The following is a 13736-nucleotide window of genomic DNA, read 5'->3' as shown; positions in this document are numbered from 1 at the left end:
TAAGGCACTCGGCCTCTTACTGAGACCGCTACCCAGCGCCCGCGCGCGTAAGACGGTGCTCTCTCTTTGTGACCAAACGGGGATCACGTGCTCTGTTGGGGGACGTCGGTACAGTCTGGCGTCACGATACCCCCCGCCGTGCGCGCGGGGACCAGGTGTCGTCCGGCCAGCCCCCAGTCGCCGCTGCCCTAGCTCCGTGCCACTGCCCGCGGCAGGCTCCCCTCGCCGAGGCCCAGCCCGCGCCCCCGGTGCGCCCATCTCATTGGCTGAAGGCATCCCCCCTGAATTCTCATAGGCTGTCCCACTTTTCCTCCGCCCCTCCGCACGGACCGCGCGCCGCGAGAGCCGGGGAAGCTGCTCTAAGTCCGGGCCTGGGCGCCAGGGCTCGGCTCTGCTCCGCGCTGCGAGAGGCGCGGGGCGCGGGGGCCCGGGCCAGCTGTTCCCACCCGGGGACGCTCTTGAGGAGCCGAGCCCGGCAAATGGGCGCACGAGGAAGAGAGCAGGGAAATGGACTGCTATTTGCGCCGCCTCAAACAGGAGCTGGTAAGCGCGGCGCAGGCGCCGGGGTCCGGAGGACTGCTCCGCCCGGACCGCACCTGGCCCCCGCCGCGGGCCGGGTAGCCGGGAGTGCGAGGGCGGAGGAAGGCGGGCGAGGAGCGGGCGGCCAGGCTGAGGGCAGGGCCTGTTCCGAGGGCAAGGACCGCGAGGAAACTTGGAGCAAAGATTTGAGAGAGCGAGGCAGACACGAGCGAGTGACGGAGACCGAGCGACCCAAACCCAGACTGAAATGCTCCCAGAGAAGGCGCGGGAGACACGGGGGGCGCACTCCCAGACGGGCAGCTACTGGGACCGCTCGGGGTCCCCCCGTGGGGCTGGCTGGGCTCTGGGAGCAGGGCCGGGCGCTCGCGGGCCAGAGGGCGGCTGGGGACCGCTGGCTCGCGGGGAGCTGGCACCGCCTGGGGCCCCCAGCCCCGCCGGGCTTGGCAGAGCTGGCGCGGCTGCGGGGGCAGGCCGGGCCGGCTGTCTGCCCGGGCTTGTCTGCCAGCAGGGAGGGGGTGCTGGCAGCTGGAAGGGCGGGGGAGGGCCCCGCGCCGGAGGAGGGGCGCCGCCTGGCAGATCGCAAGCGGAGCTGCGGGGGCCTCGCCAGATGTCAGGGCTGGGCGTGGGGAGTGCGGAAGGAGCTTGCGGAGGCCAGGGGTGCAGGGGTCAGGAGAAGGAGCTCCGGCTGGGAACCGGGCATCACCCAGGTAGGGGGATGGGTGCCCCCAAAGCTCTGTTAGGTTGATTCTCACCGACTTCATATACCACCCCACCCTGCACACACACCTGCCATCTTTCTTGTTCCTGCAACCACCCGAATTCACGCAGATATGCACGCCCCGCCCCACCTTGGCCCCCAGGCCCACCTTTCTCTCAATCCGATTCCTTCCTGTTCCTTTGCCTCTACCTCTTTTTGTTCCTTTTAGTTTCTCTTGGAGTGGACCTCTCCTCGGTCTCACTTTTCTCCCCTCTTCTTTCTTCCTTTTTTCCAGAGCCAGGGGCACCCAGGCTCTCAACAGCAGACCTGGATCCGTGGCTCTCCAGATTCCATGACATCCTGTCCAGCTCCTGCAAACTCTACACTACCCCACCCCCACCCCTCCAAACTTGGCAGCTGTATCTGGGGACAGTTTGGGGGGAGGGCAGCTCGCAGAGCAGGTGTTCTCACTGATGCTTCCTGGTCAAGGCTCGCAGGCGCTCTTCCTGTCCCACTCCAGCGTCTGCCTTCTCAGGTCAATGGTCACTTCTCTGCAACTTCCTCTTCAAGCCCTTTTTGTGGTGACACTCAGATGGGAAAGTTATCCAGAGAAATGCTGCTTAGGTGAGGGACAGAGGAGTCTCCATCCTGGCCCTTCCCATGCTGGTTCTCCCGTGCTTCCCGTGTTGGTTTGGGATGGTCAGGCCCAGCCCACGCATATATAATTCTGACTCTTCCCATTCATTTGTCCAAGATCAGAAAGGTCAAGGTCATCACAGATCATGTCTGAAGACATCACAGATCGTGTCTGAAGTCCAAGGCCCATGCTGAAAAAAGAATCTAATAGAGTCCTCTTTTTATGCTTGGAATCTGGGACCACACCACCCACCTCAGGATCTGCCTTAATAGAGGGTTTGTGGGTGTTCCTGGCATAGGCTTGAATTTTAAAATCCTACTGATTTGCATTTTTTATAGCACCCTAGGTGGGAGGGAATGAGGGGAGGAAGATAGTCTGAGGATGCCAGGAGAATAAAAAAAGGCAAATAGGAATCTGCACTGAACTGAGCTCCAGGTCTTGATTTGCACCCTCTCCTGCCAAGGACTTGAGCCCCCTAGTCCCCGCAAGGAGGAAGGGGAGAGGCTGAAGTCACCGAGCTCCCCATTAGCTTTCATTTGGCCCTTTGTCTGAGTAGCTTCAGCCTTTGACTCTCTTGGAGAGGAAGCCAAATGCCTGGCCTGGGGCCCAGAATGACACTCAGATGGGAGAGCTCGGCACCCTCCCCCTCCCCCTCCCCCACCCCTCCGGCTGCCCCTCCTTCTCCCCTCATGCCAGGCTGCCCAGAAATGAGACAGAGCAGTGACAGGCAGAGGTATTAGAGTTCCCTTTACTCCCCAACACCTCAGCCCAGTGCTTAGGTAGCTGAACCAAATCACAGTGCCTCAGTTTCCCCAATGGGAATGAAGAAGAAAGTAGAGCTGAGTTAGCCCAGGCTCAGCCCTCTGGCTCCTCTGAGGACTGTGGGGATTGACTTCAGTGCAGCTTGGCTGTGACTAGGATAGGAAGAGTTTGTTTCTTTATACCCCAGGTCAGCAAGGGGGTGGGAAAGGCATACAGGCGTTTTATGTCATGAGCTTTTGAGGGTGGTGGCAGGCGGTAGGACCTGTGTGTTTATTTCGGGCAGATTCTTCCCTGCCACTGAGGAGGACTGTGTGTTGCCTGGCTTTGCCTTAAGTTAGTATATGCCCAGGAATGGCACGCATGCTATACTGGTCAAGTTCTACATGCATTTATGCCACCAAATCCCTTCAAGAAGTATGTGTCCTACAGACACTGGGTAGGCTGCTGGAGAAGGAAGCATTAACAAGTTGTGACATTATTTTTGTCAAGGGTGTTCTGGGTCCCTCTCCTGCATCCTGGCCCTGTCCTTGGCCCAGAAAATCTAGACAAGAAGAGTGTGTTCCTGAAAACCAAAGTGGCAGAATTTCTCAATTTCTCGGAGCAGAAAATTGCACTCTAACAAGTGAGCCCTGTGGGGAGGCAAAGTGTTTGGGGATCCTGGCTCAGTTAGGTTGATGCCTAGAGGACTGGCCCTTTCCCTCCTCCTGGAAGGGGACTGGGGTCCGTTTCAGGGATGAAATGGGGCAGGCGAGTAGCAGCAGCTGACACACGTCTTCATTAGTATGAGGGGGTCGGGGCTGCCACAACTCAGCAGAGAACATAGCTTTCTCCTCTCCAGCCACCAGAGAGGGGCCCTGCATGAACACAAGGCCTTGGGACCAGCTGTTCTTACACACTGCTCCCTTGAGGGCTTCCAACAAATGGGGGTAGACACAAGAACACAGAAGAAGCAGATGTAAGATGCTCACAGGCTGTTCCTCCTGAGTCAATAGCAGTGTAGAGCAAATAGAGTGTGCAAAGGCTGAGTGATGGGGGCTCATGAAGTCCAGCTAAGCCAGGAAGTCTTCCTGGAGGAAGGGGAGGTTGATGGAGGCTGACTCCTGGAATGCCTGTCCTAGCTGAGGCATGATGAAGCAGCAGAGGGACGTCCCTGGGGCTGGAGAAGGTCCTTCTAGGACAACTCAGTATTCCTAGAAGGCATTTATCTAGCCACTAGTGGCCACAAGTTCAAGAGGTTCTGACATGCGGAAGCAGACCAGGGCCTAAAGGCAAGATAAGGACAAAAGAAGGTGACAGAAAAGATATAGCAGGAACAGCCTTCAGCTCTTGGGAACAAAGAACAAATTTCCTGAGGCAGAAAAAAGCTTTTGCCAAGAATCTCCTAATGTCACCTCCTTTGATGTTTAGATCTAGGGTGAAGAACAGGGTAGGGTCAGTGAGGGAGGAGTGTGGACCGTGGGACTTGGGGCAGATTACTTAACTCCCTGTGCCTTGGTTTTCTCATCTGTAAAACAGGTTTTTAAAATTAAAACAAATTTTTTAAGATTTTTATTTACTTATTTGAGAGAGAGAGAGAGAAAGTACAAGCTGGAAGAGGGGCAAAGAGAGAAGTAGGCTCCACTCGAGCAGGAAGCCCAATGTGGGGTTGGATCCCAGGACCTGGGGATCATGACCTGAGCCGAAGGCAGATGTCCAACCGGCTGAGCCACCCACGTGTCCCTAAAGCAGGCTTTTTAAAATACCTGCTTTATAGAGCCACTGTGAAGATTAAATAGAGGCTATCTGTCCTTAGCACATAACACAGTGCTAACTATCCTGACGGATGGATCAGGCTGGTGCGCGTGAGTCACTCATTCACAGGACACATTAACTGAGCTCATCCAGTGTTTAAAGCACCTGACCAGACCCTAGCACCATGGTCACAAATACAAACAGACAGAGATCCTGCCTTCAAGAAACCCGCCATTCAATGAGGGAGATAATAACAATAACATGTGCTGATGTTAACCCTTATCCATACGCCAGGCATGTAATGGATTATGTCATTTAATTGCCAAAGCAACTCAAAGAAGTTGTACTTCCATTATTCCCATTCCACAGATGAGACATGAGGTGGTCAAGTGACTTGGCCAAGGTCATAGAACTGGTAAGTGACAGAGCAAGTCTTCAAACCCAGCCATTCAGACGGCAGAACTTAGACTCTTAACCAGTACGTGTAGGCATATGTTCAGTACAGAAATAGAGGCTGCGTGCTACATAGAGGCACAGGGGCAGTGCCCCGAGAAGGGAGGAATTATCTCCAGCCAGGGGATCAGGGAAAAATCTGTAGAGAGGGAGCATTTGAGCTTGACCTTGAGGGATCAGCAGGGAGGTGACCAGGAGAAAAACAGCATTCCAGGCAGATAATGAAGCAACAGGAACGAAAAGCACCGAGATGGAAAGGGAGGGATGTTTGAAGATGACAGAAGCTTTAGCTAGGACATAGGGTACGTGCAGAGGAACAGTGAGCAACAGGGCTGAGAGTGTTGTTGTGAATAGCCTATGGGGGCTGTGAGTGCCGTGCTAAACAGACTGCCCTTCTCTGTGGGCTTTGGGAGAAGCAGGATGAAAGTCTGGCTCCGGCATCTAAGAGATGTGTGGTATGGGGTGGAGGGGAGGAGGGAGGAAATCGAAGCAGGAGGCTGAGTTAGGTGGTGATAGCAAAGCCCACACAGGGGAGTAGGAAGGCCTGAACTGGAAAAGGAGAAAAGGGAGGTAGCTTCTGGAGGTCGTGACTGGACTGCCTGCAGTGGAGAGGAGCTAAAGCTGGTCAGGGGAGGCAGCGTTGGGAACCCCTCTTCACGTGTCTGCCTCTTGCCCTAGCCCATGGCCCCCTGTAGATGGTTCAGCCGAGAGTGGGCTCATCCATTTCACACTTCCTTCTTTCTCTACCCTCCGCCCTCCTCCAGCTCTTGGCACAGTTTCTTCTTTACCTTCCTGTTGCTCATTGCAGCCAAGAACAGGGGACTGTGAAGGTCCCTATTCACTGGCCTGGAGAATGGGCCACTTGGCAAAAGCAGGGCTTTTCCCATTTCCGGCCCCGAACCTCCTTGTAGCTTCCAGAGGGGCTGAAAGGATCTGTGTGGGGGTCTTGTGAGTCATGGGGGTGGGGGGAGCGAGGCAGGGCGCACTGCCAGGTCCACGGGCAAAGCCGGAGCCTGTGTCAAAGGATTCCAGCTGAGCTGGGAGAGGGCGTGAGATGGACGGTTGGAGGGCACAGCTGTGGGATCCATCAGGGGCCTAGGAGAGGGCTTGGGAAGGTTGCCAAGGATGCTGGTGTCACTTTCCCATGGCCACGCCTCCCATATCAAAAAGGCCCAGCGAGTGCCAAGGGGGTCAGTGCTGTCCATGGGCAGCTGACCTAGCCCTGGAGGGCACAGTGCTGCAGGTCAAGGATGGTGGGGTCTACTTGCTAGAGATGTCTTCCCCTTCAGCTCCAGACAGACAGCCCTTCTTCCTTCAGATGATTCAGTGAAGAGGTACCGTCAGGGGAAAGCAGCTGAACTGAGTCTTGGAGCCCCTCCAAGGCTTCGTGCGCTTTCTCCCCAAGGGATGATAATTGTGCTTTGCATGTCGAGTTGACTACCCTGGTTTTTTCTCACAACAGCCCCATGGGGCTGAGAAGCCACATCGTGATGGCACGAGGAGCCCACTGGCCTGGAGTAAGAGGGCCAGGCTTGGGGTCCCAGTCCTCCCACGAAGACACCTCAGACCCCGGGCCATAGATCCGCCTTTGCACCAGAGGCCCTCTGGGTGACATTACGCGACGCTCCTATGAAAACCTTGTAGTTTTAGATAGTCACCATCTGTTTATGACAAGTATATGCACTTCATTAAGTTCCTGCCTAAAGACAGTTTATTTAGACGAACAGACGTACATGCACCATCAAGTAGGGAAGGAGGTCCTACGTGGATTTGGTGAAAACCGTGAAGGCGGTCTAGGGAAGGACGTCGGGGGAGAAAATGAAATCTCAGATCCCGTTTCTCACTCTGTAGTCCCCCAGTCTGCCAGAGTAACTTTGGGAGTCCGACGAGGCGGGAGGAAAGAGCTTATCACTTGACGGCTGGCCGGACTCCTCTGAGTTAGGCAGCTAGGATCCCATGCGGGGTGCCCAGGGGCCATCCAGCTCTCATACACAGAGAAAGATTGAACAGCATCGGGAGACACTGAAGTGTGATGTGAAGAAAACTTTGAAGGGAGGCCTGGGTGGCTTAGTTGGTTAAAGCGCCTGCCTTTGGCTTAGGTCATGATTCCAGGGTCCTGGGAATCCGAGTCAGGCTCCTTGCTCAGTGGGGAGTCTGCTTCTCCTTCTGCCGGCTGCTCTCCTTGCTTATGCGCGCGCTCTCTCTCTCTCACTGACAAATGAATAAATGAAAGAAAACTTTTAGGATGAAACATTTTGAGGCCCAGGAAGTGTCAGGAGGTAGGAGATGGCTGGTGAGGGTGTGGGGTCTTGCAAGGAGGGTGGTGAGACCTTCACGATCTTTCTCAGCAAGGAGACCCCCACGCGTCTCTGGGATGTGCTGTTAGGGGTAGTATGTCCGATGGTGGAGCAGGTCCGCTCTGGCATGTGTGCGTGTCAGCGAGCATGACTAGGGGTGGACAGAGGGCAGGCTGCTAGATCCACTCTTGCTCAGACTAACCAGAACCAGTAGACCCTCTAAGGACTTTTCCAACTGGCCCCTAAGGGCAAGCTGGGCAGGATTGCGTCCCTGTCCTGAGGAAGGACCTGAGGCTTTGGCACTGGGAGGCCAGAGAGGAACTCAGCCCCTGCAGTCTGTGGATTGGGATTTAGTGTCAATAATATCTAGTTTGGGACCTTCTCTGATTTGGCCCCTCTCCTTTGCTCCCAGCCCACACTGCTCCCTCTTGTGTTCCTGAGGCAAGAGAAACCCTGGGATCTGAGAAGGTCCCACGCCCCAGAAGAAGACAGTAGCTTGCCCTCTGGCTCTTTCTCCCTGGGTGACATCATTCCCCTTGGGGCTGGGAAAGGCAGCTTTCTCTCAGTCAAGACCCAGCTGATGCTCCGGCCTCCCCACTTCCCCTGACCCTCCCCACTTCCCACACTTCCTTCTCCTCTGGTCTTCCCTCTCACAGCTGCCTTCTGCCCTCAGTGTCAGCACTGTGGCTGGCCAACCAAGCCGTCCTGAGAATGGACAAGAGGATGTGGGGCTTCCCTTTCCTTCCCCGGTACTCCCTCTGTAGGGGGCAGGGGTGGGGCAGAAGAGACAGGACAAGAGACGTGTTTCTCCTTGATTGGACCGGGTAGATGAATGGAGTCCTATTATTACTACGTGCTAAGCTCCACTGAGGAAGAAGTGTTCTGGACGTTCTTAGGAAGTCTTACAATAACCACCAGAACTCACCTCCAGGCCACACGTAAACACCGTGACCTTGCCTCATCTGACCAGAGCTGTATGAAGCAGAAACTCTTATTCCCATGTGGAAGAACAGAGAAACTGAAAAACAATTTAAATAGCCTGCCCAGGTCACACAGGTTCTACTATGTGGCTGAGCTGGGATTTGAACCCTGTGCCATCTGTCTCTGGAACCCAAGACTTTAACCAGTGCAGAGTATGATTTTCCATAGGAGTAAAATTTCACCTCCTGTTTATATAAATGGGGCCTCTGTTTTATGGGCAGGCCCGAATTCATACATACGCACACATTTATTCTCACTGGAAAACCGTACAAAATGTCAGCATTATTTCTTCGGGATTTTTCCATACTGGAAGAGATTGAATGGGGTCATTTCATTCCTCCCACTGCCTCTGACCTGGACTGCATTCCAGCCTTCTGGAGGGAAGCCTGCAAGCTCAGAGTCCTGGCCAGTTGGTTAAATGAAGCCCTGAACCACATCCCTGACTTGCCCCCTGTGGAGTGTGTTACTGCCTGAGGGCAGCAGGGCTGGAGAGATGACTTGGGACGTTCAGGGGTACTCTGTTTTCTGGGTGTATGGCAGCAGCAAGATGCTAGCAAGATTCTGGGGAGACCTAACCATGCGTAGATCTCCACCCCTGCCCTCGATGGTAGATACTCAACGAATGTTTCGAGAACTGAGCCTTTACACATATGAGGATGCCAGGGCCGGGAGGGGAGTAGCACTCGAGGGAAGGGCATTTGAGTTGTGTCCCTGAAAAGGTTCTGACAGCAGTGTGGGGGACAGAGAGACGCTTCTGAGTGACATGATCACAGAAGCGTGCTGGGAAGACTGATCTGGTGGCCAGAAGGCCTTCCAAGAGGCTTCTGCATTCCAGGAGACAGAAAAGCAGATGTGAGACATCTGGGGACAGGAATAGGGGCACTGGGTAGAACAGCCAAAACGGACTCTGACATCCCAGTTGGGGTGAGGAGGAAAAGGGTATGAAGGAGAGGGCAGAAAAAGGGAAGTCAGAGAAGCAGTCTGCAGTTAGAGACCTGGAGGAGTTTGGTTTGAGGCTTAGGGTCTGCTCGGATTCTGCCCTGGGTCCTCCCAGATGCTCCAAAAGGAGAAGGGGCCAGGAGGCTGAAAGTCAAAGAGGTCAAAGCAAGGGGCCATTGGCAAGCACAGCCACCTCCCAGGCTGCATCTCTTGCTGCTGTAGCTGCCACTCGAACGGAGAGAGCTCGCCAGGGCAATCCGGCAAATCCCAGGGTTGCCAGCAGGGACAGTTAGTCCTCCGGGCGTCAGTGCCACTGGCTCAGGAGAGCCCGATGTGGTGCCCTGCCCCTGCCAGGGCTGAGGTGGACAGGGGAGGGCTTGACCCAGAGCCTAAGAGGGTCAGCTGCCAGTGCTGTCCTGAGCGCCTCTGCCCCTCCGCTCCCGATCCCTCCAGCTCTCTGCCCTGTGGGCTTAATTCTGACCAGGCTGGGAGGTAAGATGATCCCAGCAGGTCTCTGGGGGGCTTAAGAAACAGATGGTCCCCTCACTCGAGGTCTGCTGTTGGTAACATGAGCAGATCTGGGGAGGGAGCTGGCGGGACCAAGGCAGCTTGGACTGTGAATGTTATCAGACCAAGCATCCCCTGCCCAGCCTCCAAACTCGGCCCTCACCCAAGTCAGCCTCTCAGTCCCTTCCAGCTGGCACCTGGGACCCGGGCCTTAGACGCCCACAAAGGGACAGGGGAGCTGGCCTCCGGTGTCCCCACTCTTGGCCCGAGCCGTGGAGCCAGTTGGGCTGAGAAGGCAGGAAGAGCACGGGAGCCAAGTCTAAGAGCAGCTGAGGGAGGACAGGTGTCTGGAGGGCAGAGAAGGGGTGGGAAGAGCGGTGGAAAGCTAGCTCTCTCTCCTGACTGGCCAGATGTGCATGGCAGTGAAAGGAAGCCCCCAGCCTACCCTTTATCTTCGGGAATCTGAGCTCCTTCTCTTGCCCTCATGTCCCTTTCCACCCTTCTCCACTGCCTCTCGGAGGACAGAGTAGCCTCAAAGCCCAGCTCCCCAGCCCCACCATCTTGAAGCAGGCTTGGTCATTTAGTTAGGGTCAGAACATTTGGAGTGAGGCATCCTGTGTTTGAGTCCCAGCAGCATGAGCTGGGCGTGCATGACCTTGGGCAGGTTACTTCACACACACACACACACACACACACACCCCACACACACACACACCCCACACACACACACACCCCGCCCCGCCCAAGGGCTAACTTGTTAAAATGAGAGCAGTAATAGCAAACTCATCAGGTTTATATGAAGATCCAAAGAGTTGACAGGCCTAGAACACTTAGCTCAATTCCTGTTACATAGTAAAGTCTCGCAAACCATCGTGGCCATCATCATTGTCATCATCTCGGGGAGGCTCGGGGAGAAGAGGACACAGTACATGAAAGGACAAGGATGGCCACCACGACTGCGTGCCCCCTTAAACTGGTCTCAGGTCCACCTCTTATGTCCAGGTGACCTTGAGCAATTTCCGTGCCTCCTCTTCCTCATCTGTAACTTGGCAACAAGACCAGTCCCTACCTCACAGACTGGTTGCTGAGATTAAAGACAGATCAGCTGGGGATGCCTGGGTGGCTCAGTCAGTGAAGCATCTGCCTTCGGCTCAGGTCATGATCCCGGGGTCCTGGGATCGAGCCCCTGCATCGGGCGCCCTGCTCTGCGGGTAGTCTGCTTCTCCCTCTCCCACTCCTTCTGTGCTCTCCCTCTTTCTCAAGTCAATAAATAAACAAATAAAAATTTTTTCTTTAAGACAGCTTAACTGATCCATGTGTTATCTATATTCACATATATGTGGCTGAGGACAGCGTCTGCCTTAGCATGTTCGCTGCCGTTCATCCTTCTGTTCTCCAGCCGTGTCCGCGTTAAGATTCCTCCTCTCCTAGCTCTGAGCTGCTCTGCACTGGACCCCGTGGAGGTGGGGTCAGTGGGCGGCGGTACATGTGTGGGCAGTGGGGGGTCTAGGTTCCAGCCGGTGAAGGGCAGCCCTTCCTCCAGTCCCCGCGGCTCACGGGCCTGCGCTTTCCCTCTCGCCTGCAGATGTCCATGAAGGAGGTGGGTGATGGCCTCCAGGATCAGATGAACAGCATGATGGGGGCACTGCAAGAACTGAAGCTTCTCCAGGTGCAGGCGGCACTGGAACAGCTGGAGATCTCCGGAGGGAGTCCGGCCCGGGGCTGCGCGGAAAGTCCCCGGACGCAGCCCGAGCCCCCTCCATGGGAGGGTGGCAGAGGACCTGCCAGGCCTTCAGCCTGCTCCCCTTCCAACCAACCTCCTCTGGGCGCCAAGTGTACATCCCAGAGGAGTGTCTGCGGGCGGGATCCGGACCCCCTGGCCAGGGCACAGCTACCAGAGCACCGAAGCGGGGCCCGGCCGGGGCGAGAGCCGGTGGAACCGGAAGACTGGACCTCCACGTTGATGTCCCGGGGCCGCAACCGCCAACCTCTGGTGCTAGGCGACAACGTTTTTGCGGACCTCGTGGGCAACTGGCTGGACTTGCCAGAACTGGAGAAGGGTGGGGAGAAAGGAGAGGCAGGGGAACCCAAAGGGGAGAAGGGCCCGTCCCGGGAGCTGGGCCGCAGGTTTGCCCTCACGGCAAACATCTTTAGGAAGTTCTTGCGCAGTGTGCGGCCCGACCGAGACAGGCTGCTGAAGGAGAAGCCAGGCTGGGTGACGCCCACGGCCTCGGAGCCCAGGGCCGCCCGCTCACACAAGGTCAAGAAGCGGAGCCATTCCAAGGGCTCTGGACGTTTCCCCTTCCCGGGCCCTGCAGAGCCCAGAAGGGGGGAAAGTCCTTCCACAAGCTGCCCCAAGGCCCTGGAACCCTCACCTTCTGGCTTTGATATTAACACAGCTGTTTGGGTCTGAGTCCTAGAGACAGAAAGTTGACTGAACCCAAAAGGTCCAGGTGTCGGTGCTGGGCCCTGGGAAGATGCCATGTGGGCACTGTGGCCTTCGAAAGCCTGACTCCGAGTTCCTTTCCTCGAGAAAGGAGGGAGAAGCAGCAGGAGTGTCTGGAGTAGGGCTGACAGGTGTGTGGCTGAGAGAGGCCGTGGTGGGGGCTGGCTGGTGGGAGGGGAGGGCTCCCAGACTGAAAGAGAGACAGAGAGAGAGAGACAAGTGCTCACTTTGGGGCTGCGGGTGACAATGACCAGCAGGGAGAGGAGACCAGGCAATCCTGACATTCCTTCAGGGCCCCCAAAGACCTCAGCGGAACATTCTGTATGGATCAGGGCACTGGGGTCTCAGGTTTTCCCAAAGAGGCCCCCAATAAAGACCTATCTTTTGTGGTCTCAACCTTATAACCATTGGCTTCCTTGGCGAAGCACTGCACCAGGTACAGGCATGAAATCCAGGCCCTCCTGGGACTGGGATCAACAGAGAGGAACTTTCCACCCCCACCCCTGTTGCCTTTAAGATTTCAGCCCATTCAGCCGGGTCCTGACAAATGGGCCGAATAAGGAGTGTACCTACAGGAGGGCTTGAGATAGCCCCATGTTTTTTCAAAAGCACAGGAAAGATACTGCTAAACCACTTTAAATGTTGGAAAGCCTTTTCATATCCACTATTTCCTTCGGAGTAAGCAAGGAGGGCAGTTATTATCCCATTTTCCAGGGAAGGCAGCCAGCCTAGATATGCCGCCTGCGGGCAGGAGGCAGGCCAGTGCAGGGCTGGCGGGAAGGGCAGCCGCTGGGCGTTGGAGTCACACGCGCTCCTTCCCCAGCACCCCTCCTCCAGCACCGAACCCGCGCTTGGACACAGCCCACGGAGGCCCCCCAGCAAGGCGAAGGTGCGCCCCTTCGAATCGCGCCCCTATTTTTGGATTCCCAGCCTCACCCCCGCGGCCTCCCTCCGTCTTGGACGCGGAGGCCCCCGTCTCGCCGGACCAGACCGGCGGCGGCGGCGGCGGGGAAGGGGAAGGGCCGGGCGGGCGGCAGCTCCGCTCCGAGCCCGGGGCGCCTAGAGCTTTCCTGGAGGGGCGCACGTGGCCTTCCGCGCTCCCCGGGGAGCTGCCGGGCTCCCGGCCCGCCGGGAACGCCCGCTGGCTGGGAAGAGACAATGTGGCTCTCTGTTTGGGCCGGGCCCGCCCTGCGAGCCCTCCCTGTCTCCTCCCTCCGCCCCTCCGGGCTGAGCTCCCCTCCGCCTGATGGGGGGTGACAGCTGCAATTAGAGGCAAGACGCCTTCCCGCCCTCGGAGCATTAACAGCAAATTGGAGGAGAAAAATAACAAGAAAGGCTCTTCCTGCATCCTGGACCCTTGGAGACTGAGATGGAGGAGGGAGGAGGCTTAGGACAGCAGCTCCACAGCTGGGGTCGGGGCCAGTTAGGGCCACTCTCAGAGCCCCACTCAATCACATGGGAGATGCTTAGTTCTTGGTGGCGGAGGCTACCAGACAGAAGGTGCTAATTTTATTTATTTTCTCCAGTGCTCGCTATTTGCCAGGCAGTGTGCAGAACCATGCCTTTCAAACTGCAGAATGACCCTCTGAAGGATTGCCTTCCCAGTAAATCAGTGGAAGCCCTTAGGGGTCATCCAGGCTCCCCAGATGGGGCTTTTTAGCGAATGGAAGAACCACGATTTGAAACAGGATTGTCCGGCTGCAAAACGGCCTTTTCTACTCTCCCTGGAGTTTGCCGGGTGAGCTG

The 13736-nt window shown here is 56.5% G+C and overlaps 1 protein-coding gene across 1 annotated transcript; it reads left to right on the top strand.

Moving 5' to 3' along the window:
* Positions 1-395: 395 nt before the first annotated feature.
* LOC111143647 (family with sequence similarity 212 member B) lies at positions 396-12978 on the top strand. Its single transcript, XM_022497465.1, has 2 exons — positions 396-543; positions 11130-12978. The coding sequence occupies exons 1-2, from the start codon at positions 508-510 to the stop codon at positions 11955-11957; spliced, it is 864 nt and encodes a 287-aa protein (XP_022353173.1). The 5' UTR covers positions 396-507; the 3' UTR covers positions 11958-12978.
* Positions 12979-13736: the final 758 nt, after the last annotated feature.

Source organism: Enhydra lutris, unplaced genomic scaffold (assembly GCF_002288905.1).
Source record: "Enhydra lutris kenyoni isolate GAN:26980312 unplaced genomic scaffold, ASM228890v2 scaffoldscaffold9, whole genome shotgun sequence".
Lineage (NCBI taxonomy): Eukaryota > Metazoa > Chordata > Mammalia > Carnivora > Mustelidae > Enhydra > Enhydra lutris.
This window is presented reverse-complemented; position numbering and strand designations above follow the sequence as displayed.

What these genes read in the sequence shown, in the direction of transcription:
- LOC111143647 (XM_022497465.1), top strand. Translation starts at nt 508, where the DNA reads ATGGACTGCTATTTGCGCCGCCTCAAACAGGAGCTG. An exon ending in GCCGCCTCAAACAGGAGCTG is followed by an intron (nt 544 to 11,129) that starts GTAAGCGCGGCG and finishes TCTCGCCTGCAG; the next exon opens with ATGTCCATGAAGGAGGTGGG.